We start from the raw sequence: 23,969 nt of genomic DNA, 5'->3' as shown, positions 1-23,969 counted from the left end.
TTCCGTCTGAGCTCTCCACTCTCCCCCAATGATAGGTTGGTTGTAGCTGGCTCTCCTCCTACTGTGCGGGCCTTTCTAGGCCATTCTCTCTGGTTCAGATCACTCCCTCCAGTCATCTCTCCAATCCCAGGGTGTCCAGAGTCTAAGACAACTGACCTGGGTCCCCGGCCCCACCGAAGGCTGCTCTGCTCCCACCCCAAACTGCAGGCTCTGTGAGGGGAGGACAATACCTACCTTGTCACAGCTGCATCCCCCATGACATCTGATCTCTATAGATTGGGGCGCGGGGGGGTGGGGTGGGAAGTCTCCTGCGCTGGCCTGGTCCCCATAGGTCTGAGCTGGGCTCAGGTAAGAGGCCCCTTTCCCACCCCAAGTAATCCTGCCCCTCCTCAGTGTCTCTATCACCCTCCCACCTAAACCCAGAGGCTGACAGGCTGGGAACTGATGTTCTCAGATCCGAGGCACTTCCCACCCCGAGCCCTAACCCCGATCCTGCAGTTCCCAGCCCTCCCCAGCAGCCCCTCCCTCCCAAAGGCCTATGGTGGTTTCTCTCCACCCCCAAGACCGCTTAGGGAGGATATTTTACTTTCCCAGTCAAGCTCGGGGATGCAATTTCTCCTCCTAAGAGGTTAGGCTAATCGCTCTTCCTGGAAGAAAATCCTCCGAGGTTTTCCTTGTGGTGGGATAGGAGGTTTGAAAATTATATGTTCAGGGCAACGTGGGGTTACTATATTAAGTCCAGTTTCACAGCGGGGTGGCTACGGGGGAGCACAGGCGCCATCTGCTGGCCCAAAGCAGGATTGCGGCAAGATCCTCCCAGCCGGACTTGATTTTTCTCATTTTAAAAGCCCCGTAACAACAGTGATGTCTAAATTATTGGCCCCACGTACGTTAATTGTGTGATTTCCAGGGATGGAGAGACTTAAAAGGTGCCAGACACAAACACATCAACTTGTATACATTAAATATCCACAGCTTTCTAATTATTAATCAGACTTCAATAAAGCAGTGTTTTTAAACAGGCACACAATTTATAAACCTTAGGCAATAAAAAGATTATTTATTTGTATTCACACACATACAAATATCCTGACATCTAATTGATGATGATCCCTACCACTTCGTATATCAAATTAGTTATGCAGCTTTTATCCTATTAGATTGTCTTAAGCTCATTTTTTTTTTTTTGAGATTTTATTTATTTATTTGTCAGAGAGAGAGAGAGCACAAGCAGAGGGAGCAGCAGACAGAGGAGAATCAGGCTCCCCGCTGAGCAAGGAACCCCTTTCGGGACTCGATCCCAGGACCTTGAGATCATGACCTGAGCTGAAGGCAGACACTTAACTGACTGAGCCACCCAGGCGTCCCAATCGTAAGCTCGCCTTTAAACAAATGGGTTCTCTTAAACATTAAGGTGGGAACATAAATGAGAGGTAATTTTCACCCTATCAAATTATAAAAGCACATACTCATCAATACAGCAATCCCATTACTGATAATGAGCCTCACAGACACATCCACCTTCATGGGTACAAAGATAATGTTCAAGGATTTCCTCTGTAGCTTCATTAATAAGAGCAACACACCAGGAAGGGTCCATCTAATTCTAAAACCCATACGCTTCAATTAAAAAAAAAAAAGCTATTGTACATTTTCCAAAGAAAACCATTTTTCTCGGTGTCCAAGTACCCAGGGTAAACTGGGGTGAGGGTTAAGTCAGCGTTCAGGTTTCAGAGTACACTGAGCAGATCCATGAATTGGTCAGTAGGTTTTGGAATGCAGATATAAGTCTCATACAGAGAAACAAAACAAAACAAAACTACCAACCATTTAGCCAAGATATCTCAAAACAGCAAAAACAAATTTTTGGAAACAAATTTTTGCTTCATAGCCATCAGCCTTACCTTAAGAGTATAGTAAAAGGAAGTAAAGTCACGAGTTGGGCATTAAAAGAAAACATTGGACAGGACAGAGAACTGAAGGGACGTGTGCCTGGGTGGCATCAGGCTCCGAGACCAGCCCCTGGGGTACACATGGTCAGGGTTGCAGCTCAAGGGAGCCCATGGCTTGTTTCACTGTATCCTAAACTTCTGCATGCCGTAGCTGGGAGAAATCAGACGGGCCTGTCAGCCTCCCAAAAGATGGGAGACCCACGTGGGCCCACATCCACAGCCCTGGGAGGACAGAAAGTCCTGGACACAGTGTGAGCCACTGCAGACCCTGACTTCCTGGGCCCCTTGAAACAGAAAGGACGCACAGACCCCAGCCCCCAAGCACCAGCGGTGGGAGGGTGGCATATGCAAGGGAAAGAGAGGGCAGAGGATAGGAAACCATGTCTTCAGCCCAGCCGGGGGTGGGGTGCTCAGTGAGGGGGTGTGACACTGTATCTACAATATTCCAGAGGCAGAAAAGTCCAGAAGCATAAAAACCACAAATGAGAAGAAAAAAAAGAACTACAGCATGTCATCAGTGCTAAGACGTGCATTTTTTTTCACATTTTGTTATCTCTGAAATCTGGATATATCTTACAATTGATGGCAGCTTTGTTCTCTTTCTTAGAAGAGCATAAAATAAAGATGATTTTATTTTTTAATTGAAGTAGAGCTGACAAATAAAATGGTGAGATATTTAAAGTGTACAAGATACATGCTGTAAAAGCATTCTCCCCCAAAAGATGCCTCTTAAAATTGGTGGCTTTCAATAATATCTCAATAAAGTGAGAAATAAGAAGTGATGACATGTTAGATTCAGTGAAATCCAATATTATTTACTGAACCCTAATTATATTGCCAGCACCATGCTGGTCAGCTAGCAAACATTGTTATACAACCCCGGGAGCCTTACCTCACAGGTGAGGAATGCGACCCAGGGTAAACAGCCTTCCCCAGGTGACAAAGCTAGTAAGCAGCAGAAGCAGGATTCAAACCCAGGTTTGCTGGCCCCTATGCTTCCCACTATGTTGTCCGAGTCTCACCTTCTGGGTAAAGGTAGGGGGGTAAGACCAAAGCCAGTTTGTCCTTTCTGTCCTCAGGCCCTGGCTAATTCTCCAGGGTAGGTAGGTCATTCTCATCTGCTCTATTTGAATCCTTCGTATTCAGCTCCAAGCTCAGAAGCTTCTGGAAGGCCTGGTTCATAGCCCCCAGCTCACCTGGTTCTGCAGCCACTCAGTGGACTTGGCCTCTCTGGCCTATCTCTACCTCCTGTCCTCCTGGGCTCTCATTGTGGGTTTCCTGTTGCCTTCCCAGCCCCACTAGGTCTTTACTAACCCAGCTTGCCCCCTGCTTCTCTCTCCAGGCCCTGGGGAAAGAGGCTGCAGGAGCTCCTCAAGGCGGCAGTTTGGGGAAAGACACGAATTGCAAGTTCTCTTGTCAGACTGGAACTGACTAGCAGGATGGCCGAGTCAGGGCTCCCATGTTCAAAACAGCTGGTGGCCCACTGGCAGGGCCTGTCTGGCTTCCAGCCTGGGGCGTTAGGGAGGGCCAGTGGGATAGCAGATCAAACCAGGGTCATGTCCCCCAGAGACTGAGGGACACCTCTCCTTTCTCCTCCTCTATGCTGCAGCCACCTGTTTCCCAAAGACCTGACATTCTCCCACGTGCCCCTTACCCCCCAGTTGGGCTTTATTCTTGCTGAGCCTGTGTGTTCAGTTTCTCCCTGCCAGGCCTGGTAGATTCGAAGTTTATATTCAGAGACTCGGGTCTTGGTCCAGAAGACTCCCTCCAGCCAGCCTTTGGCTCTCCCAGGCCCATGAATCCCTTCCCCTCTGCCCAGACACACCTCCCTGGCAGTCCTCTACTCTACTACCACTGTGGCTTTGCTACTCTCATCAGCTCAACAAATATTTGTTCCCAGGATGAGAGGATGAGTGGACACTGCTGAGTGCTGAGATGCCAGGACACCGCGGAGCGACGCGGAGAAGGGGCGGACTCTCACGGTAGCTCGTGGCGGGTGTTCCAGGGGCGGGGCCGTGCAGGGCCAGCTCACACCACCCTGAGAGCCTGGAGTGGGCACCTCCTCTCTACCTTGTGGGCAGGGACATCAACTTGGCCGATGGAAATCAGCCACGGTGGGAGTACTCACGCCCCAGAAACCAGCACACTGCAAACCAGAGCTTTTCTTATTTGCTAGCCAGCAAGATATCACACGGGGACTAGCATGCCAGTGAGGGAGTAGCATGCCAGAGGCTCTGGGCCCGGGACGGGGGGGCACCAGCTTGGCTTGAGTTTTCCCTAAAAACAGACACTCAGTCGGGGTTTAAGAACAATGGTTTATTTGGAAGATGATCACAAGGAGCCGCAGTGGTAGGGCCCCCAGTTGTGAGCAAGCTGGCCTTCCTCCTCCCAGGCTGCTGGGAGTTTTCATGCTGCTCTGGTTCCTCAGCTTACCACACGGGACCTCTTCCTCGCAGATGATGGGTCCTGGTAGATGTGTCTCTGGGCCCCTTGCCAGACAATGCAAATGTCCCCAACAACATCAAGGTGCTTAATTTCCACAGGGGTGTAGGGGAAGGAAAGAAAACCTTTTTTTTTTTTTCCTCTACCCATCTCAGGTTCATTGGCTGGGGCACTGTAAATTAGACTAACAAAAGACATTTCAGAAGTATTTTCCACTTTATCTAGAGCTACTTCTATAATAGCAGATGTAATATTAGAACAAAAAATTTCTTCTGAGTTTTGTTTCCATTGGTATTTGGACTCAGATTCTCAAAAAAAATTAACAAATACTTCATAAATTTGAAAAAACAAAGTTAACAAATGATAGATCTTCTGGAGTGATTCAGGTATTTGTTCTAATATTTATTTATTTATTTATTTAAGCAGGCTTTATGCCCAATGTGGAGCCCAATGTGGGGCTCAAACTCACAACCCTGAGATCAAGACCTGCGCCGATATCAAGAGTCAGACACTTAACCAACTTGAGCCTCCCAGGCACCCCTGTCTGTTTTAAATGGTAGATCTTCCTTAAGTCAGATGGATGATCATTGATACAAGCCATATTTCTCTGTGAAAATCATAAATCTGAAATAATGAACATTGTACTTCAGAGGAAAAGCCTCAAAACAAGGAATTCACTTACTGCTTTAAAAGGTAGATAAAGAAAATTGAGATAATTTTTCATCTTCATTAACTTTTTAATAGACCAAGTTATCCTTCACTTTGAAGTACCAAATGAAGTAAATGTAAGTTAATGATAAAGGGTGGAGTTTTGATGAAAAAAAGACAGATCAGCAAGAGAAAAACAGAAGTTTTTTAACATGTTCTTCCCACATACGCACAGGAGAGCTGAGTTGAGTAACTCAGAGGGGTGGTTAGAACTTGGGCTTATACAGCGTCTTGACAGAAAACAATACATTTTTAGAGAAGCAACAAGACAAAGGAAAAAGACTTTGGGTTTCTAGGACAGCAAATTGTGGGAAGGCAAATGGGGAAATGAATGGTAACAAAGGCTAGTTTTAGCAAGGTTTGTTATTTGGGCCCCTCTGGTGCCACTGTGGGCAGATATGGGTACAGCGCTCTCTCTGGTGACCAACTTCTGTCTTTCCTAGCAGAGAGGGGAGAAGGGGACGCTTTCACAATTGCGTGTCCTGCTTTCCAGCAAATAGGAGGAGAACAGGGAGCCTTTCTTGTATCTGCTTTTCAATCACTTTCAGTTCAAAATAATCCCTGTGCCAAAGTGGCCTATTTTGGAGGGCATCACCGGAGACCCACTGTAAACACAGAGTGGAATGCTGAATGAAAGGGATCTCCAAGTAGAAGAAAGGGGGGAGGGCGGGGTTTGCTCTCTCTTGGAGGCATCATCATCTGCACATTGGGTACACTGAGCTCCCAGAGTTACCAAGGAGGGGGACTGACACTGTGCTCATGAGAGCACCTATCAAAATGCTTGGCATGCAGACACGAATTGAATCTGCATATATGACTAGAAAGTTCTTTCTTGGAGCCCTGGGTGGCTCAGTTGGTTGAGCATCTGCCTTCAGCTCAGGTTATGATCTCGAGGTCCTGGGATCAAACCCCTCATTGGGCTCCCTGCTCAGTGGAGAGTCTGCTTCTCTCTCACCCCCACCCTCCCACTCATTCTCTCTCTCTCTCTCAAATAAATAAGATCTTAAAAATTAAAAAAAAAAAAAAAAAAGACAGTTCTTTCTTGTGTCCAGACAAAATCACCCTCCTGGCAATGATGAGATTTTACTTTGGTGCTTCCCAAACTGTGGCCCATGAACCTGCTTGGATTACTTACTGGATTCTGCCCAGAATGTCCTAAGGACAGATTTCCAGTTGTCTTTGCTCCTCTTGGACCCTACTTGATCACGTGCTCAGGAGACAGAGCCTTGGACTCTGCATCTTTGACAAACTTCCCAAACAATTCTTGAGTCTGAGAACCTCTAGTAAGGTGAATGAAACACTGCTTCTACTTCTGGGATTAGAGGGACCTGGGTTCAAATCCCAGTTCTGTCACTAACTTAAGATTTCTATGCCTTGGTTTCCTGGTTTTTATTTTTATTTATTTTTTTAATATTATTTATTTCTTTATTTGAGAGAGAGAGAGCACGAGTAGGGGTGAGGGGCAGAGGGAAAGGGAGAAGCAGACTCCCCACTGAGCAGGGAGCCCAATGCGGGGCTCGATCCCAGTACCTCGAGATCATGACCTGAGCCGAAAGCAGACGCTTAACTGACTGAGCCAGCCAGGCACCCCAGTTTCCTGGTTTTTAAAGGGATAATATTAGTCTGTGTGAAGATTAAATGCACGTAAATGGCTTAGGAATTGGGCCAGAGCAAGGTAAGTGCTCAACAAATGCTAGCCATTGTTTTTCTCCTGCTAAGTGTGCCCGGTTGTTTTGCCACCCCTCTGTGGCACAGATCAAGGGCCCCCGCCATCCCAGAAATTACACAGGCGAGACACGTTGGTAGCAGATGGAAGCAGGTTTTGCTCCCTGCGCTCTCCACCTGCCACACGCTGTAAGGACACACTTGGCCACTGGAGGGCAACAGCCACCCAGCTCATTTTAAGACCCGCTTTCTCAAATGGCATTTTCAGGTAGTAGTGCGGGGAGGGTGGAAGCCTTAATTAGGACTTACTGGACTCTGGGCTGGTTGCTTTACCGAACGTCCACCCTCCTCCAGGCAGCGCTTAGTGGAGAGATGTGTCCTAAATATAACCTATAAAGAAAGGTTTTGCATAAAGAGCTCTGTTTTCCCATTGCCGTGAATTATAAAATGGGAATTTTGCTCCTAAACCTGGGGATCCCCACAGGTGCCGAGGGACAGTTTTCTGAGTGTCCACATGCCTGACACCAGGATGCCCCACTCCTCTGCAAGCCCACAGGAGGCGCCTTCCTTCCCCCCCAGCCACCGGCTACACATAAAGAACCACGTGGACTGCAGCCCAGAGAGAGGAGGCAGCCCCCTGCCTGCGCACTTGGTGTTTCCTTCTCAACACGCAGCGGGCATAGACTCTCCAACCAGCAGGTCCAAGTGTTCTAGCACGGTGTTTGTACGGGGCATGGGACTCCCTTGGAGCACATCTCAACGGTCTAGACAGAGGCTCTCTGGTGAAGTCACTCCGGGGCATGTCCCTGAGAATGGGCTGTGTGTTCATTTGGGTTATCCCCAGAGCAGCCTCTCGGCTGAGCTTGTGCCGTAAACTCGGGGGGAAGCTGGACTTAATCCTGTTGGGATAACTCTGTGAAACCGTGCAAAACCCGAGCCTCAGAATAATGCCATCCAGCGGGGGAGGCAGCTGGTACGCATTGTTCGTGGGAGCTACTTCCTGGTAGCCTGCCTCATCCTCGGGCATGGTGGCCTTTGGTGGCTCTGGGAGGAAAGTCCCCAGGCACAGAGATGCAAGAACTGGAGGTGGAAGTTGCCTGGGTGTAAGCAGGGCCGTGAGAGCAGCTTCTGGAGGCTGATCTGGGCTGGGAATCCATTCCTTCCCACTTTCGTGGAGGATGTCCTGTTTGTTGGCTGGCCAGCATCAGCTTCTGGAGAGCCCACTCCTCATGTGAGTTTTGCGGGGAGGCAGAGTCTCGTGTGTCGCTGGCACAGAGTCCTGCCACACCCCCTCCAAGTGCAGGTGGCCTCGCTGGGGCTGCACCCTCTGCTCCAGGTGAGCACCCAGGCCAGGCCTAAGCCAGTGAGCAGATCCCGTTGCCCCGGCTGAGGCCACCATGTTCCCTACCTCCGGGGGATGTCATTCTCTCCCCAAGAGTCTCTTCACTAGACTCGAAATTGCAAGGTGGGAGGGAGAGCCTGTTTGAGAATGGACTCAATCCAGAGAAACCATGTCCCGCTGGTACTGTGGGGGGCCCTGCCTCAGGCACCTGGGAGGCCAGCATGACCTCCGCACACTTCAGGTGTCCAAGCCAGTAAAACTACCAGTCTGGCGTTAGCAGCTTAGGTTGGGCTGTGTGACTCTGACAACTAGAAGTGTCCTAATCAATATGTAACCTAGCAGTTGCTGAGCACCATCCACAAATGACACTGGGTTGGGTAACAAGTTACTACATCTAATTATGCTGATTGTGTATGAAAACGAAATATCCCTCTCTCTCTTTCTCTTCTTGCCTCTCTCTCCTCCCACCCACCTTGTGTCCAACTTGGCTGCTCTGCACAGAGCACTGGGCTGTGAGTCCCGAGACCTGGCTTCTCCCGCAGCTCTGCCTCAGCTTACCTCTGTGGCCGGGAACAAGACATTGCTCTCAAGCCGAAATCTTCTCCTCTGTCAAATGGCAGGGTTGGACTCCGTGACCTCCACGGTTTTCGGACACTAACATTCCATGGACATTCCTGTCCTTCATCCCACACTTAGCCTGTCACGGAGGCCCACTTAGGCTTCCCTGGAAATCTCTCACCCATCCCTTCTACATTCACCGTGCTCTTACCTGTAACGATAATGGTTCCTCCCTCTCTTCCTGAAAAGCTGCTTTCACCACTGGATCTAAATTTGGAACCAAAAAGAATTTTGCAGTGAGTAGAGCCTGGGAGAGCTCCCCAGAAAATTCTGGAAGGACAAGGGGACAGACATCTCCATTAAGTCTGATCCACAGAGACTGAGAATGAAATAAAAACCTCAACTCCTGATTTTCTCAAACAACTTAGTGTCCTAGATTGTGTCCTGCCTGAAGCCCCCAGCCCCTCAGCCCTGTGCCGCTAACCAGCTCCCCCACCTCTTGCCGGGCCCAGCCATTCTGGCCCTTTTGGGGCTTCAGGGCTGGGTAGTTTCCATCTCCTTACTCTGTGGGTTAGCGTGTTTAGGGTTAGGGCCTCTGGTTCGACAGTGACGGTGGCCTCCCAAGGGCCAACACTGACAACTCAGGCCTTTGAAGCTGGAGCGGTTCCTCCAGAGCCTCAAGCCTCTAACTTGGGCCGCTGACATCAGGGAGGCAGCCAGGCTTCCCAGAGGCCTGGACAGTGGAGCATGTATTAGTTTCCTGTGGCTGCTATAACAAATCACCATACACAGAGTGGCTAAAAACAACATGGATTTATCATCTTATACAGGCATCTAGCTCGGAGCTACAGCAGGTCCATTCCAGAGCACTGCAACAGAGCAAACATCACAATAAAGCAAGCCAACTGAAATTTTTGGTCCCCCACTGCATATAAAAGTTGTTTTCGCACTATACCTCGGCCTATTAAGTGTGCGACAGTCTTATGTCTAAAAAAGAACAATGCACATGCCTTGATTTTAAAATACTTTATTGACACAAAGACATGAAGTGAGCAAATGTTGTTGGAAAAATGGCACCGATAGACTTGCTCAACTCAGTGTGGCCACAAACCTCCAATTTGTAAGAAACACATTATCTGCCAAGTGCCATAAAACAAGGTACGCCTATGGTTCTGGAGGTCAGAAACCCAAAGTCGGTCAGCAGGGCTGCATTTCTCCTGGAGGCTCTAGGGGAGAATCCATTCCCTCACCTGTTCTAACTTCTACAGGCTGTCCACATGCCCTGGCTTACGGCCCTACAGCGTTCCAACCTCTACCTCCATCACTTCTCCTTCTCTGACTTTGACACTCTGGCCTACCTCTTTATGACGGCCCGCCCAGATCACCCAGAATAATCTCCCCATCTCCAGACCCTTAATTACATCTGCAAAGTCCCATCTGCCATGTAAAGTAACGCAACCACAGGCTCCAGGGATTAGGGCGTGACCAGTACTCAGCCCACCACAGAGCTCAAAGATCGGAAGAGGACTCCCCTTACTAGCACTTTTCTAGAGTCAGGCCTTTTTGCCTTAAGAATATTTAAAATAGCTTAACAAAGCACAGCTAATTAAAAAGAAAAAACACCTGTATGAATACCTACTGTCACCTATTAACTGCCTACCATGTACCAGCACAAACAGAAAGAGGCATGGTGGACGCCATGTGGGGAGGTTATGTGTCCAGCTGGGAAGTAGCAGGGCCCCCCTGAGCCCACATGTCTCCCTTGAAAGGCACTGATGTCGAAAGAGGTTGTATTTCTTCCCTCAGGGACAGGAAGGCAGACCCCAGTCCAGGGCTAGGTTTAGGTGGGATGGCTCAGGGGCACTCCCCACCCCTCACACCAGCCTTGGACGCTGTCCTTGCCGAGGATCCCCGCCGTCTGGCACAGGCCAAAGAACTGACAGAGCCTCTGACCTCCTTACAACCTAAGGAAATCTTACCTGTTCTCAGTGCTGGTAACTCACTCACCCTACTGACTGTACTCTTCGGGCACTGGTCCTGTATCCAGGGAACAGTTCTGAGTTGGCCCAGCGACAGAGGACACAGCAGATTCCCAAGACAGGCCTGGGATTTGGAAGGGTCGTGGGATTTTACCGAAGGCTTGACAGGCCAGAGAAAGAGGAGCTCTATTTACAGATTGGCCTTCATCAGGCTGTCAACAAATTCCCCCCCAAAGGTATGGGCAGAGGCAGATAAAAACACAAAAGAAATGCATGCCCTATGTAGGCAAGAAAGAGACTCGATGCGTTCATCCCACTGATGCAGGAACAATCAACTGCCCCCTTCGTCAGGGTAGAAAATTCCATCCATCCAATCATTTAGAGTAAGCTGGAATGGTTTATGATGAAGAGTGGCCCATGGTGAGATACAAAAGATGACCAGAGAGGGAGTGAGGCGACAGAAGTACCAGAGGAGGGGCCAGGGCTTGGAGACCCTGGTGACACCGCACTCAACGCTGGACTCTTGAATCGAGGCCATGAGTTCCCCAGGGCCTTGGGTGAAACCCGGAAGTGGGTGAGCGCCTCATCTTGTGTCCTGGTTCGGACTCCCCACGTGATGCATGTCACAATTCTCAACCTGTGACCCAAAAACCCAGCAATGAGTGACCAGAGGACTTGAGATCACCTACGTGGAGAGAAGTACAAGGATGAAGTAAATCCAACTCTCAGCATTAAGATTTTGGGGGGTGTTCAGCAGGTTTATACTCATGACAACCTGTGGATTAATTTAAGGAGCTTGAACTCATAAGAGAATCTGGCATATATTCACTTTGGGGCTTTTACCTGGAATGTGAAATTGAGATTAGATGTGTAATTTTCATTTTGGAGGTGGAAGAGAACTGTTAGTAAACAGCTTTGAACTGCTCCAGAGAACTTGACTTACACTTAATAATATTTCAACTGCTTTGTGCTGAGCAAGAATTTGCGGCCTCAATTTGAATTTGCCTCAGTGGGGAGTCTGATGTACTGGAAAGAATTATTGAAATCTGTAAATATGTTTAAAATATTTACAAGAACTTGTTTTGGGAGATTTAAATGGGATTGTTTGCGGAGTGGTTAACGGTTACATGTAGGAATGACTAGGACAAGCAAGAGGGTTTCTATGTTTACAGAAAAAATGGCATTATCCATATAATGTGTGTGATAACCTAAATAGCTTAAGAAATGGATTTAAAAATTTTTCTCTCTTTAGCAGGATTGAAAATGTAAAGTAAGGATATAGCCATCTGCACACATACAAGCAAATTTGAATATTGAGACTATCAAATAAGGGCATTTGTCTAAGGATGTAGAATAACTCAGTAAGCATACTTTCGTTCAAATGCCTCTTACCCAATTCTTTTCTAACGTGAGCAGTGAAAAGGTCGATTGACCTCTAGAAACTGTGGTATGGTCAAGTGCTCACACCTTGGGCTTAGGGAACTTCCTGGTTGGAACAATTTCCCCCTCTCCTCAACTCCTATACCACTGTGCCCTCGGTTAGACTTGCACGTAAATAGCCAGAACAGGGTATCTTGTGTATCAGCCTCTCTCAAAGGACTTTGACCCTCTGAGGCCAGGCTCTGGTCTTGTTCCATGGTTTTCCCCATGGAGCTGCACCCACCACAGACCGACACCGAGCATTTACTGGACTTTTAACCAGCCGGTGGTAAATCCTACAGGAATGTTTCCCAAAGCAAATGCCAACCTCTACCCCATGTCCTTCCTTCTGAACAGTCCTCTTGCCTCTTTCCCTGGGCAGTAAGTATTCCAGAATGTTCTAAGATTCTAGGAGCTCTATGTGTTACTGCATTGGCTTTCCAAAAGCACTATTATTGCCACTTAATAGCTAAAGGAACGATAGTGCAGTGTCCCCACTTTGGAAACAACAGTCTACTGCACTGGTATTATCACTGATAGTCGTCACTCCCTGTCCTGCAAGTAAAAGACAGCCTCAGGAAGGACAGACAGGCAAGGAGAAAAAACCGGAGAGGCTGGAGCAGGGCACACAGATCCCCTGGGGATCTTGTTAAAATGCAGATTCTGATTCTGAAAGTGTGGGGTGGGGCCTGAGACTGCATTTCCAGCAAATTCCCAGGTGATGCTGGACTGCTGCTGTCTGCAGGACATTTTGGGTTTTTTTTAAGATTTTATTTATTTATTTGAGAGACAGCACAAGCAGGGGGAGGGGCAGAGGGAGAGGGAGAAGCAGACTCGGGTCTCGAACCCAGGACCCCGAGATCATGACGTGAGCCGAAGGCAGACACTTAACCAACTGAGCCACCCAGGCGCCCCAACTGCAGGACATTTTGGATAGTGAGGGTCAAGAGGACTCTTACTGAGACAGTTCAGTGTGTTCCCTTATAGCAAAAATAAGCAGAAGGGAGGGGCACACAAATGTCACAGAGCTGTCTGATGCGATAGAAAACAAAGGTAGGACTTATTACACAGCCCCTTCCTTACACATCCATGACCTTATCTTCAAATCACAGGAGCCTTCAGAGGAAACCACCTTTTCTTTCTTAAAATAAAGATAGCGACATGTAGGAGAATGGAATGTGCCAGGGTCAAAAACCTATTAAGGTTGGGTACAGTGGGCCCCCATCATCCTTGACCCACGCACCCTTCTGGAAAACAGTGAGCAAGGAGCAGGCCAAGAGTGGTCATGGGAGCACTGTTGCTTTAATATGGTGTGTGACAAGTAGTATCGAAATTGTCCACACTCTCCAATCTTACTCATTTGTAATCGGCAATAATTAAAACTAAAGGAAAAAAAGTGCGCTAACCACACCTCTGGGCTTAAAAACGAGAAGACAAGACACATAAATTCTCTTCCTTAAAAAAGAGCCATTTCAAAAGATTTTCTTTAATATCATAAAATATTTTCATGGACAAGTGAGCTAGCAAACACACATGCACCAATGTGCCTTCTGATGAGATACCCCCCTACCCCCACCCCACCGCCCCGCTCCCACATCAAGGTGGACATGAGATTGGAGAAATGAATACAGCAGATGATACAGAGAGAAAAAAAAAATCGATAAAAAGTACAGAATAGAACATTGTGCTTGGTTATTGTCCTATGTCACAACAAAACAAAACATTTCGGTGCAAACAGTTAATTTTTCCTCTTTTCCATTTAAGTCTGGTGGAGAAAAAAATACTTTTTCTATAATAAAATATGTGGTTTTTTGGCTTTTTTTTTACTTTTTTTTAACATAACTTTTTTTTTCTTTTTTGCAGAAAATAATTTTGTAAACTGTCACTTTGCGGGCAGGGAGGCTCGATGCCACGTGGGTCCCGGCTCGCCGGGCTCGAGGCTGAGCGAGGAGACCAAATCCCGGCGGGAGAGGGGGCAGCAGGGGTGCAGGGCGGGGGGGGGCGCGCAGCGGGCAGGGTGAGGGCGCTGGCCTGGGCGGGCACGTTAGAGGTCACTCTCGCCGTACAGCGCCGTGGAGAAGGACATGTAGTCCAGAGCGCCCGGCACGGCATCAGGGCCGCTGTAGGGGGCCATCCTCGCGATGCAGTACTCGGCCTGGTCGGGCGGCAGCTCTCGGCGCAGCTCGTCCACCGTGATGTAGTTCTGCAGAGAGAGCGGGCAGGGCCGCCGGGATGTCACTGGGGGCGGCAGCACCCCGCCCCAGCCCCGTCCCCTCCTCCTGCTTCTGGATACGGAGACGTGCGCGCGCGCACCCATGCACATGTATATCACGTATCCATTTATATACGCGCATGTTTATAATGCACGCACTTGCATACATACCCACGTGTGTATACACAAAACGCGTGTTCGTTTTCAATCTCCTGTCCTGCCATTTCCATACCTACTTTGGCCTGTGTGCAAGCTAATTCAAGCGCCAACTGCACCTATAATTCCATGTATCTCTCTAGTCTGCAGCAACCACGGGCTGGGGCAACACCAGCAGGGACTCCGGCTGGGACGCACACCCGCTCAAGTGAACACTCTGGAGGTCACGTAATGTCAGCAAATGCAGTGAGCATCCAAGCGTGACATCGCCGTGGTGGACGGCGGTCTCCACCACGGTTGCGAGATGTGGGCCTGCCCCCACCTTGCCTGGTCTCAGCCCAGGTTTCTGTGTGTCCGTGACAGGTCTACTGGGAAGTTGCTTCTTTTAGGAGTTTTAGGCTCCAGAACAGCTCACTTGAGGCTCTGACCCACAAGGTGGGCCCCCAGCCCCATGCCCTACCTCTGCCAGAGTCCCCTAGGAACCAGTTTCGAGGAGGGTGGGGTCACCCCTAGGTCACTCCAAAAGTCAGGAGCCCAGGTCCCTTTCTGGACCTCAGAGACCCAGAGTCACTTCAAGGAAGTGGTTTCTGAGGGTCATTCCAGCTCCAAGGTGCTAGGACTCTAATAGGGTGTCCTTAAACTTTAGGAACCTCTATTGGCTCAGTCTTTTTCCCTTATAGACTGAGACATTCCAGAAATTATGCTCCCCATTAGCTTTGGCTTTTTATAACTCAATCTTTTCAGTCTGGAGGAAAGATGGCAGAAGGATTATCCTATGAATTTTACAGAAAGGAACTCTGGCCTCTAGACATCCCCCGCTTTGCCAGTTTCCCCTGGTATTCCCACTGTTCCATTGCCAGGCAGGGGACTTGGGAAATTTGGAAACCGAAACTGACTGGTGCTCAGGGTAGACCAGTGCGAGACATGCTTCCCTCCCGCTCCCCGCCTGTGCCCGGCACGACGTAAGGGTGAAGTCTGAGTTCTCAGACGGCCCTTCCATCACTCGGTCACATCCCCACCCCATTCTACCCGTCTCTACTACTCATCGCTCCAGCCCAAGTGCGAAGGAGTCCCGCTCCCTGGCAGGAGACACCCCCCCCACCCCCGCAGGCTCATATTGTGTCCTAACACCTTAGCTGATCCCAAAACATTACAGAAATGGGTGGAGGTGGACAGCAGGGGGAGGCCCAGTGGGAGGAAGGGGCCACGGGCTGCAAGTGACCTCCCCTCCAGATCGGAGTGGACCCTGCACAGCACCCACACCATAGCAGACCCACCTTGTCCCCAGCCAGGATCTTGAAGGAGGCCATGACTTGGTCCGCTGTGTCTGTGTCGGCGGTCTCCCGAGACATAAAGTCGATGAAGGCCTGGAATGTCACTACCCCCAGGCGGTTGGGGTCTACGATGCTCATGATACGGGCAAATTCTGCCTCTCCCTGGAGAGAAGAGCCAACCCCAGGCCTGTCAACCTCTCAGCCACAGGCTGCTGGGAATGTCTCATAGGGACCTGAAGCCCCTGGGGGCTCAAAGTAGCCTGAGACTGTGAGAGGGGGGCACAGCGGCCCCCTGACCTGACCTGGGCTGTCCTAAGGGCATCACAGGGACATCAGACCCAAGAGCGAAGACCCCGTTCAGGCTTCCCACGCCCCACAGGTTCCCGTCGGAGCAAACGACGACAGTCCTGCCAACAGCTGTCGAGGCTGACGGCACGGGGCATGTACCGTGTGCCAGGCGCTCTTCTAACGGCTGCAGGCATTTCGCTTCTTTTCACCCTCCCCACCACTGTATGGCGCAGGTCCTTATTCCTTCCGTCGGGTTTCCAGACGAGCAACCGGAGGCCCAGACAGGCTTGGTGACTTGCTCAAGGTCACACAGCCAGCAGGTAAAAGAGCTGGGGTTTGAGCTTGGATGGCCTGGCTCCACAACCTATGACCTCCCCACACTGTACTTTCTGTGTGTCAGACCCATGCACAGCACTCACGGAAGTTCCTTCAGTGAGCCCTGACCGCAGTCCTGCTGGGGTCCCCTCACCTCATCCCGGTCCCCAAGCTGGTGATGGCAGAGCTGGGATTTACTCCTGGGTTCCCTGCATCTCAAGCCTGTGCCCTTGCCCGGCCCGGGGCAGCCAAGCTCTGCCCTTTGCACTGCGGCCCAGGAGCTGCCTGGCTGCCCAGCTCAGGCCCCCGCTCTGCTCAGAAGGCCTGCGTGAGGGCACACAGCTGAGAAGACTGTGAAGGCCAAGGGGCGGCAGGCGTGGCCGGAGCCACCGCCAGGGTGGAGGCAGAAACCTCTGTGCTTCCTGAAAGATGAAGTCGAGCCCAACCCGACCCGGGAAGTCCAAACCTCCAGTCCTCCCTGCTAGCCTTGGGGTCAGCCCCACCATCCACCATGGGAGTGAAAAAGCCCATCTCCACAGTAAGTGCCAGAGAATACGCCAGCACAGAGACCGAGGTGAGAAGGCCAGACCCCTGGGACACACACAGGCCACGAGGCTGGGCCCAGCCTGCAGGGCGCCATCTTCCCGACAGACCAGAATCGTGAGGCCCCTCCAGTGAGAGCAGCCCCTAGCCTGAGGGCCTCCAGCCTGCCCTGGCCAGGACTCGGCTTCTCTGGCCAGCTGGCGGGCCCTCGTCAGAGCAGAGGGCGGGGTTTACGTTACCATGTTGTAACCCATGGAGATAAGGCAGGCGCGGAAATCATCCGTGTCCATCATGCCTGTCTTCTTCTGTGGGGGCAGTGGCACCGAGACACCGGAGGGTCAGAGGCAGGAGGAGGAAGGGCCGGCCCAGGGCCAGGAGGACAGGGCGCAGATGGCCAGAAGGGGAGGTCGAGGTGTATGGTTGGGGGGTGGTTAGGAAGGGAAAAGGAACACAGGAGGAGACACATCCACAGGGAGGAGAGAGAATAGGGAGAGGCAAAAGTCCGTCCACAGGATGGAGAGTGACAAGGAGAGAGGAAGGTGGGCCCCGGGCAGGTTCCCACGAAAGACGACCGAAGGCAGAGGTCAGAGCAGTTGGAGCAGTGGGAAGAGGAGCCCGACATGGGCCAGACAGCAGGAGAGGACGAGCCCCGAGGCCCACAGGAAAGGGGAGACAGGGAGATCCAGACAGAGAGAGAGAAAAGAAAAAGGAGAAACGCGTTATTTCTCGGCCCGGATGCCACCCCTGAGCGTGCTCCATGCAGGAGGCGAGTACCTGGGGGTCGTTGCCAATATCATAACCCAAGCTGATGAGGCAGGCTTTGAACTCCTCGGGACCCAGCGTGCCGGAGTGATCCTGGGGCCGCCGTGCGCCAGGCAGCGAGCCATGCGGTGCCAGGGAGGTGGAGGCCGTGAGGGGAGGGGGTGGGCCATGCCCCGGGTGGAGGGAGGTGTGTGGGGGGAGACACGGGGACAAAGGCATGCGGGTGGAGAGGGTGGAGGGTGGAAGGGGCGGGGGGGGGAGGGGAAATAAAAGTGCACACGGTTAGACACACGGACGAGGTCCAGAGGGTGCCCTCTCCCTGGCACACGCAGCCCTGCTCTGGGAAGCAGGCCAGAGGGGAACACGGTGAGCCACATGGGTGAGAAGCTCCCCCAGAAGGGCCCGGCCCACCCCGTGCCCAAGGCCCCAACCCGGCTTTCCAAGGAGGCTTCACCCACCCAGGAGGCTGGAGGACAGGGCAGGAGGCAGGGGCGGTGGGCAGCACTGAACCCCATGCTCTGACCCCTCTGGCTGCCCAGAAGCCCCAGGGCACTGGGAGGGCCGGCCCATGTAAAACCCAGCCTGTCCCAGAGCCAGGATGAGAACCTAGGACAAACAACGCTGACGCCCCACAGAGTCTCCCAAAGACTGCTGGGGGTGGGGGGAGGGAGCCTCCCTGAGGCTAGGGGAGCCTTGCTCCCAAGGGCTGACTCCTCGTGGCCAGAGAGCAAGGGTCGGGGCCAGAGATCCTCTCTCCACTCACTACATGCACTCTTGCTCCGCAAAAGCAGGGACAGCACACCGGGACAGGCTTTCTAAGGCCCGCTGGGAGGTGCAGTCAGGGCAGGCTGACTCCCTGCTCTCCCTTCTTCTCCTCCTCCTCGCTTGCCCAGGAACTGGCCCAGCATGGCTGCCCACCTCCTGGGCAGTGCCCTCCAGAGCCCTGGGGCAGGGGCTGGGGACTGCTCTAAGTGCGGGCGGTGGGGCTCTCACCCGGTCGAAGTGGTTGAAGGAGGCCCGGAACTCATTCATCTGCTCCTGGCTGATGCCCTTGGCATCTCGGGTCAGGATCTGATTCTCCACTTCGTTGATGGTCCTGGCGATGGTGGTGAGGAGCTGCTCCCAGCCCACACGGATGTGCTGGGGAGCGGGGATGAGGAGCCTGTCAGCAAAAGGGCCCCAGGCCTGGGCCTCGCCCGCTCCTGGCTACTCGTTCCCCCAATACTGAAACGGCCCAAGTAATCAAATCCGGACCGCCAGCCAGATTTACAGCATCACCAGGACAAGGACAACACACCAGGACAGAGGACCCAGATGATGAAAGGGGAAGCAAAGGAGGGCGCTGGCCTCCACCTGAGGCAGCAGAGACCAGAACTGACAGCGTGAGTCAGGTCAGGAAGGAGGGCCCTGCACATCCCCGCTCTAGCGCCACACACACACGCCTTCACGGTCCAAACAATTCACCACTTGGAGAGCAGGTGCCTAAGCCAGTATTTGGAGACCACCTGCATCTGAATCACCAGGGTGCTCAGCCTCATCCCAGACCTAGTGAATCAAATCCTAGAGCTGGAGCCTGCGAGTCTGCATTCTCAACAACCTCCCTGAAATTCAGAAGAGCCTGAAGACCCAGAGCTCCAGAGGGGAGCAGCAGCGAGTATCCCCTCACTCCCAAGTGAGAGTTTGTCCTCCTGCAATGAGCACTTCCCTTGGAAGATGCGTAACTGCCCCCTGCGCCAGCCCGGGGGGTGGGGAGCAGAAGGGGATATGGGTCTCCCTTCCTGGAGAAGCAAGGTTGGCGCCACCCACCTCCATGGTGTAGTTGGTGTGCTTGTTGTCGAAGATGAGGGCCTCCTGGATGAGCTGGTGGTCACCCTCCAGCTGGTCGATCTTGGGCTTGTAGTTGACGATGCTCTTTTCATACTGTCGCAGGTGGCTGAGCTGGTCCTCCAGGGTCCCGTGCATCTCGATGGAGATCCGCCCGATCTCCTGCTCACCCGGAAGGAAGTCCTTGTCAGACCGCCCCACCTCTGTCCCTGGGGTAGGGACTGGGGCACCCAGGTCATCGGTCAGCCCCTCAGATGATTCTCGGTTCCCACCCCAGTACCAGGGAACCCATCAGTGGTCATTAGTCAACCAAGAACAAGACACATTGAGCAGGGACACACCTTGGTGTGGCAACAGCATCATAAAGGGGTATGAGAAGAATTGTCATTACCAGATGACATACTTCCCATCTCTCGGGTGCCTCTCAGCCTCAGAAAGGGGCTGCAAGGTCAGCTCCTCACCTAAACGTTCGCTCCTCTGCTTGCCATTCAAACTCCCCGCCCAAGTCTTGTTCCCAGCTATCACCCACCTCAGGGACTCTCTCTCTGCCCACAGATCCAGCTTCCTCACAGCCTCAGAGCACCTGACGCACCTCCTCAGTGGCCACGCACCTGCTGTTCTGCCCCCACAGGGCCTGCCTTGGCCTGCCTCGATCCCACCTGCCCCACGGGCCAGGCCTCATCCCCCTTTCTGTCTTGACTTCATCTATGGAAACAAAACCTGTTTGTAAAAGCCTCAGTTGTGCACTCAATTTGACCCAGCAAATATTTCCTAAGCAGCTACTACGCACCATGTGCTAAGCAGGTGGGGGTGGGGTGCAGGAGAGACACAAACATGAGCTCGACATGGTCTCTGCCCTCAAGGAGCTCAGAGAGACACCATGCTCTCTAACCCAAGCAGGGCCCCTTCCCTGATCTACAGCGCCCCAGGATCTGGCCCAACAACTCAACAAAAAAATTCCATGCTCGCCCGAGGCTCAGTTCTCTCTCTGGAAAGATCCTCTCTTTGACAAAGCTCTCTGCTCAGGAGGAAGGGAGACCTGGTCAGTCAAAGAAGCCAAAGGATAAATCAGCTAGTCAGTTCCCCAGGCACTCATCCTTCTGTGGGACTTCCTCATGTGGCTCTTTAATGGCAGCCCTGGGTGGGTCTTTGCTCACAAACCAGAGATCGAGATCAACCCACTGGCCTTCCCTGACAGGCTCCACACCCCTGTAGGGCAGCAGGCCCATCGTGGGCTTGGGACAGGCACTCCTCCCGGGGTCTCGCCTAGGAGACAGGGCAAGCCTGACGGCTGGGATGGTGCTCAGAAGGGCAGAAGCCCCCATCCCTGCCTCCCGTGAGGGGACGCACCTCCATCTTGGTCTGAATCCAGGGCCCGATGACATTGGCCTGGGCTGCGAACTGCTTACGTAGCCTCTCATTGTGTTGCTGGCGGGCGTGCTCCTCCGTCAGGGCCTGGTCCCTCCGAGGCACCAACTGCCGCACCTGGGGTGGGGACAATCATGGGATGTGGGCAACGGGCCGGCCACCTGCCCCATACTTCAGATGAGGAAATGGAAGGGGCATGAAGGGAAGGGGCCAGGCAGGTATAGAACAGGAGTGAACACATGGACCTGTTCCAGAAACTCCATCGTTCATTAACTGGACCGATGAGTACTTACCGTGTGATAGTGAAAAAGATAAGATCAATAAAAATCAACCAAAAAAGGGGACAAAATCCCTGCCCTTATAAAACTTTCAATGGCCCAGCCAATGCCCCACCCAGCCCTTGCACTCACGTGCTCCCATTTGCCATTGATCTCCTGAGGAGTGATGGTTGTGTAGGGGTTGGTGCCCGCCATGTTGACGTGGTAGGTCTGGACAATCTTGGACACCTCGTTGTGGATACCCAGGATGGCCAGACGCTCCTTGTCGGCATCAGGGAGGGTGGCCTTGAACTGCTCGTGGGCTGTGGTCAGTCCCTGGGTGCAAGAGAAGCACAGTGACCGGTGCCTCCTGTGGGCAAGATGAACTAAGGGAGCCCTACAGGTCCCAGGGTAGAGGGGGGTGGCAGGGCCACTGAAGGCCTGGCCCCACCCCAGCTGGGAGACCCAGAGGCATCAACCAAGGATGCTCATGGCTGAGAACCAGGCGGGCAGGGCCAGCCATGGGGAGGTGAAGGCAGAGCCATCAAAGCAATAGCTTCATGCTTAGGGCTGGTGAAGTCAGGAGCAACCACCCTAGAGTGTACCCCATCCCACAGTCGGGTCAGGGACAAGGGTGCCCCAGGTCTGCTCCCCAGGTGACCCCCCCCCAACCCAGGCTTCCTTTGCAAAATCTTTTAAATCCAATCCCCTGCAGCTGTATAAAAGAATGAGGAAGCTATTAATATGCAATGAGCTCCAAAACATTAAGTTAAAAACAAGGATTCAGAATACAGTATATAATTCTGTGTTAAAGAGGGTATGGGGAAGAACACATTAATTAATAAATAAATACATAAAGAACACAAAAATAAATATAAATTAATGAATAAATAAAAAAATGCTTGCATATGCCCTTCCCTCTGGGGAGGGCACTAGGGTAGGAGGGAGAATTTACAGCATATCCTTTTTATCTTCTAGATTTTATACCATCTGCATATATTACCTAATCAAAATACATAAAATGTAATTCGTTCAAATGTATAAAATCCTTGGCTGCTATCCCCATCCCCACAGAGCAGTTCTGCAGGAGCGAGGTTTGCACAGGGGCCTGGGGGAGCCGGCCTCTGGGGGTGAGGGGTCTGCAGCACACCTGGATCTCCTCGATGGTGTGCACGATGAAGGTGTCCTGCAGATCTTCCATGGCCCCCTCCATCCAGTTGTTGAAGGGTGCGGCCCGCTTGGCATACTCCAAGTACAGCTGGTCAATGGTCTCCAGCAGTTTCTCTGTCCGCTGGGAGTGACAATTGAGGGGAAGGGGTGGACAGGGAGATATTCAGCAGAGTCATATCCAGAATCATCACTCCCTGCCCACTCCCCGCGCCCCCCACCACCCCGCCCCAGGCCTCCAAGACCCTCCTGGCCAGCCACAAGGGGTCTAGGTCTGGATGCACCAGACTAAGTCAGACAGAAAGACTAGGCTTTCTCTGGGACACTGGTTCTTAATGAGGGATCTACAGACCCTCCCACATTTGGAATCACCCAGCCTGGCCCCCGGTCTGACCTGTAAAATAGGAAAGTTCTCAAATGGCTAGGGTTGGGCTGCGAAGTGCACTAGACCAGGAGGAGGAGGTGTGGTTAGGGCCAGAGAGGAGGCATCTCCAGCAAGGCAAAGCTCAATCCAGTGCCAGGGTGAACCTTCGACAGGCAGGCCAGAGCAGGTCCAGGGAACCCAGCGGAGCCTTCTGGCTCAAAGCAAAGGGACTCACAAAGCAGGAAGAGGCACCCAGAGCTGCTAGAGGCAGGCCTCCCTCTCCTTCAGGGGCCCTCACCTCCAGAGCTTCCCTCCGCTTCTGGGTTAGGGCTCCCAGATTGTCCCACTGGTCACAGATCTTTTGGCACCGGGCATTGACACTGGGTGAGTCATAATAGTCCAGCTCACTAGAAGGCAAGAGACAGGAAGAGTCCGGTGACCCGGATTACCTCCAGGACCTGCTCTCCTCCCTGGGGCTGGGGGTGCGAGAAGCACAGGGGGGCCTTCTAGGTGCCCCTCCCACCCCCCAACTCCTTGGCTTTCAGAAGACTGCTGGGAGACAAATGAAGGCCAGTTCTGTCCAGGGCCCCTGGCACACCTCGGCTGGAAGCGATGCCAGTCTTGACCCCAGTGCCCCACGGCAGGGAGCCTCTGAGGCCCAGCAAGAGCTCTGGCCCTGCACTAGTTCCAGGAAAGGACCAGATGCCCTCAGCAGTAGGGTCACGGGCTCATTCTCCGCCTGGGGGGACACTCAGTCTTCTGTATTGATGCCCTTCCCACTCGGGCGCCCGCTGTACCCCCCTCCTCGCCTCTCACAGCCACACCCCTCCCACAACAGCCCCAGCCCTTGCCGCGCCTCGCCTCGCCTACTTGAGCTCCTGCGCAATGGCAGCGATCTGTTCCACACGGTCCTGGTGGGCGGCCAGGTCGCTCTCAAAAGCCTCGTGCTTCTTGAGCAGGGCCTTGATCTCCGAGAGGGTGGCAGTCTCATAATCCTTCTGCCGGAGCATAGCCTCTTTGCCTGGGTTCAGAGAGAGGGGGTACAAGGCTGAGCAGAAGCCAGAGGCCCCATCTTCTTGGCCCCGACCGTCCACCCCTCGGGGCCCCAAGAGCCCCATATCCGGGGGCACGACGTCCCCAGATGTCCACCATACAGCGATCGATCATCTGCAGCTTGAGAAAGCGATGTGCAGCAGGAACATCCACTAAGAGGCCGAGTCGGGGAAGTTCCTACTTTCCATGGAACATGTACGGGGCCACGAGGAGTGGTTCCATATGAAGACTACACAGGGCTAGGCCCTGTGGTATAGCCAGGAAAGAACCACCCAAGCGCCTCAGGGGTGCCCCATCTTTTTTTTTTTTTTTTTTTTTTTT

General features: G+C 52.4%; 1 protein-coding gene across 1 annotated transcript; it reads right to left on the bottom strand.

Annotated features, from left to right (window-relative positions):
* Window positions 1-13,531: 13,531 nt before the first annotated feature.
* On the bottom strand, window positions 13,532-23,728 carry LOC102744230 (alpha-actinin-1). Its single transcript, XM_031034640.2, has 11 exons — window positions 23,466-23,728; window positions 22,894-23,002; window positions 22,215-22,355; window positions 21,218-21,400; window positions 20,790-20,924; window positions 19,422-19,601; window positions 18,609-18,755; window positions 17,628-17,708; window positions 17,093-17,158; window positions 15,711-15,869; window positions 13,532-14,268 (listed from the first exon to the last, which is right to left on the bottom strand). The coding sequence occupies exons 1-11, from the start codon at window positions 23,711-23,713 to the stop codon at window positions 14,110-14,112; spliced, it is 1,608 nt and encodes a 535-aa protein (XP_030890500.1). The 5' UTR covers window positions 23,714-23,728; the 3' UTR covers window positions 13,532-14,109.
* Between the last annotated feature and the right edge of the window lie 241 nt (window positions 23,729-23,969).

This window comes from Leptonychotes weddellii, chromosome 9 (genome assembly GCF_054177405.1).
Source record: "Leptonychotes weddellii isolate Sample4059 chromosome 9, ASM5417740v2, whole genome shotgun sequence".
Lineage (NCBI taxonomy): Eukaryota > Metazoa > Chordata > Mammalia > Carnivora > Phocidae > Leptonychotes > Leptonychotes weddellii.
Note: the sequence above shows the minus strand (reverse complement) of the source record. Positions and strands in the feature narration are given on the sequence as shown.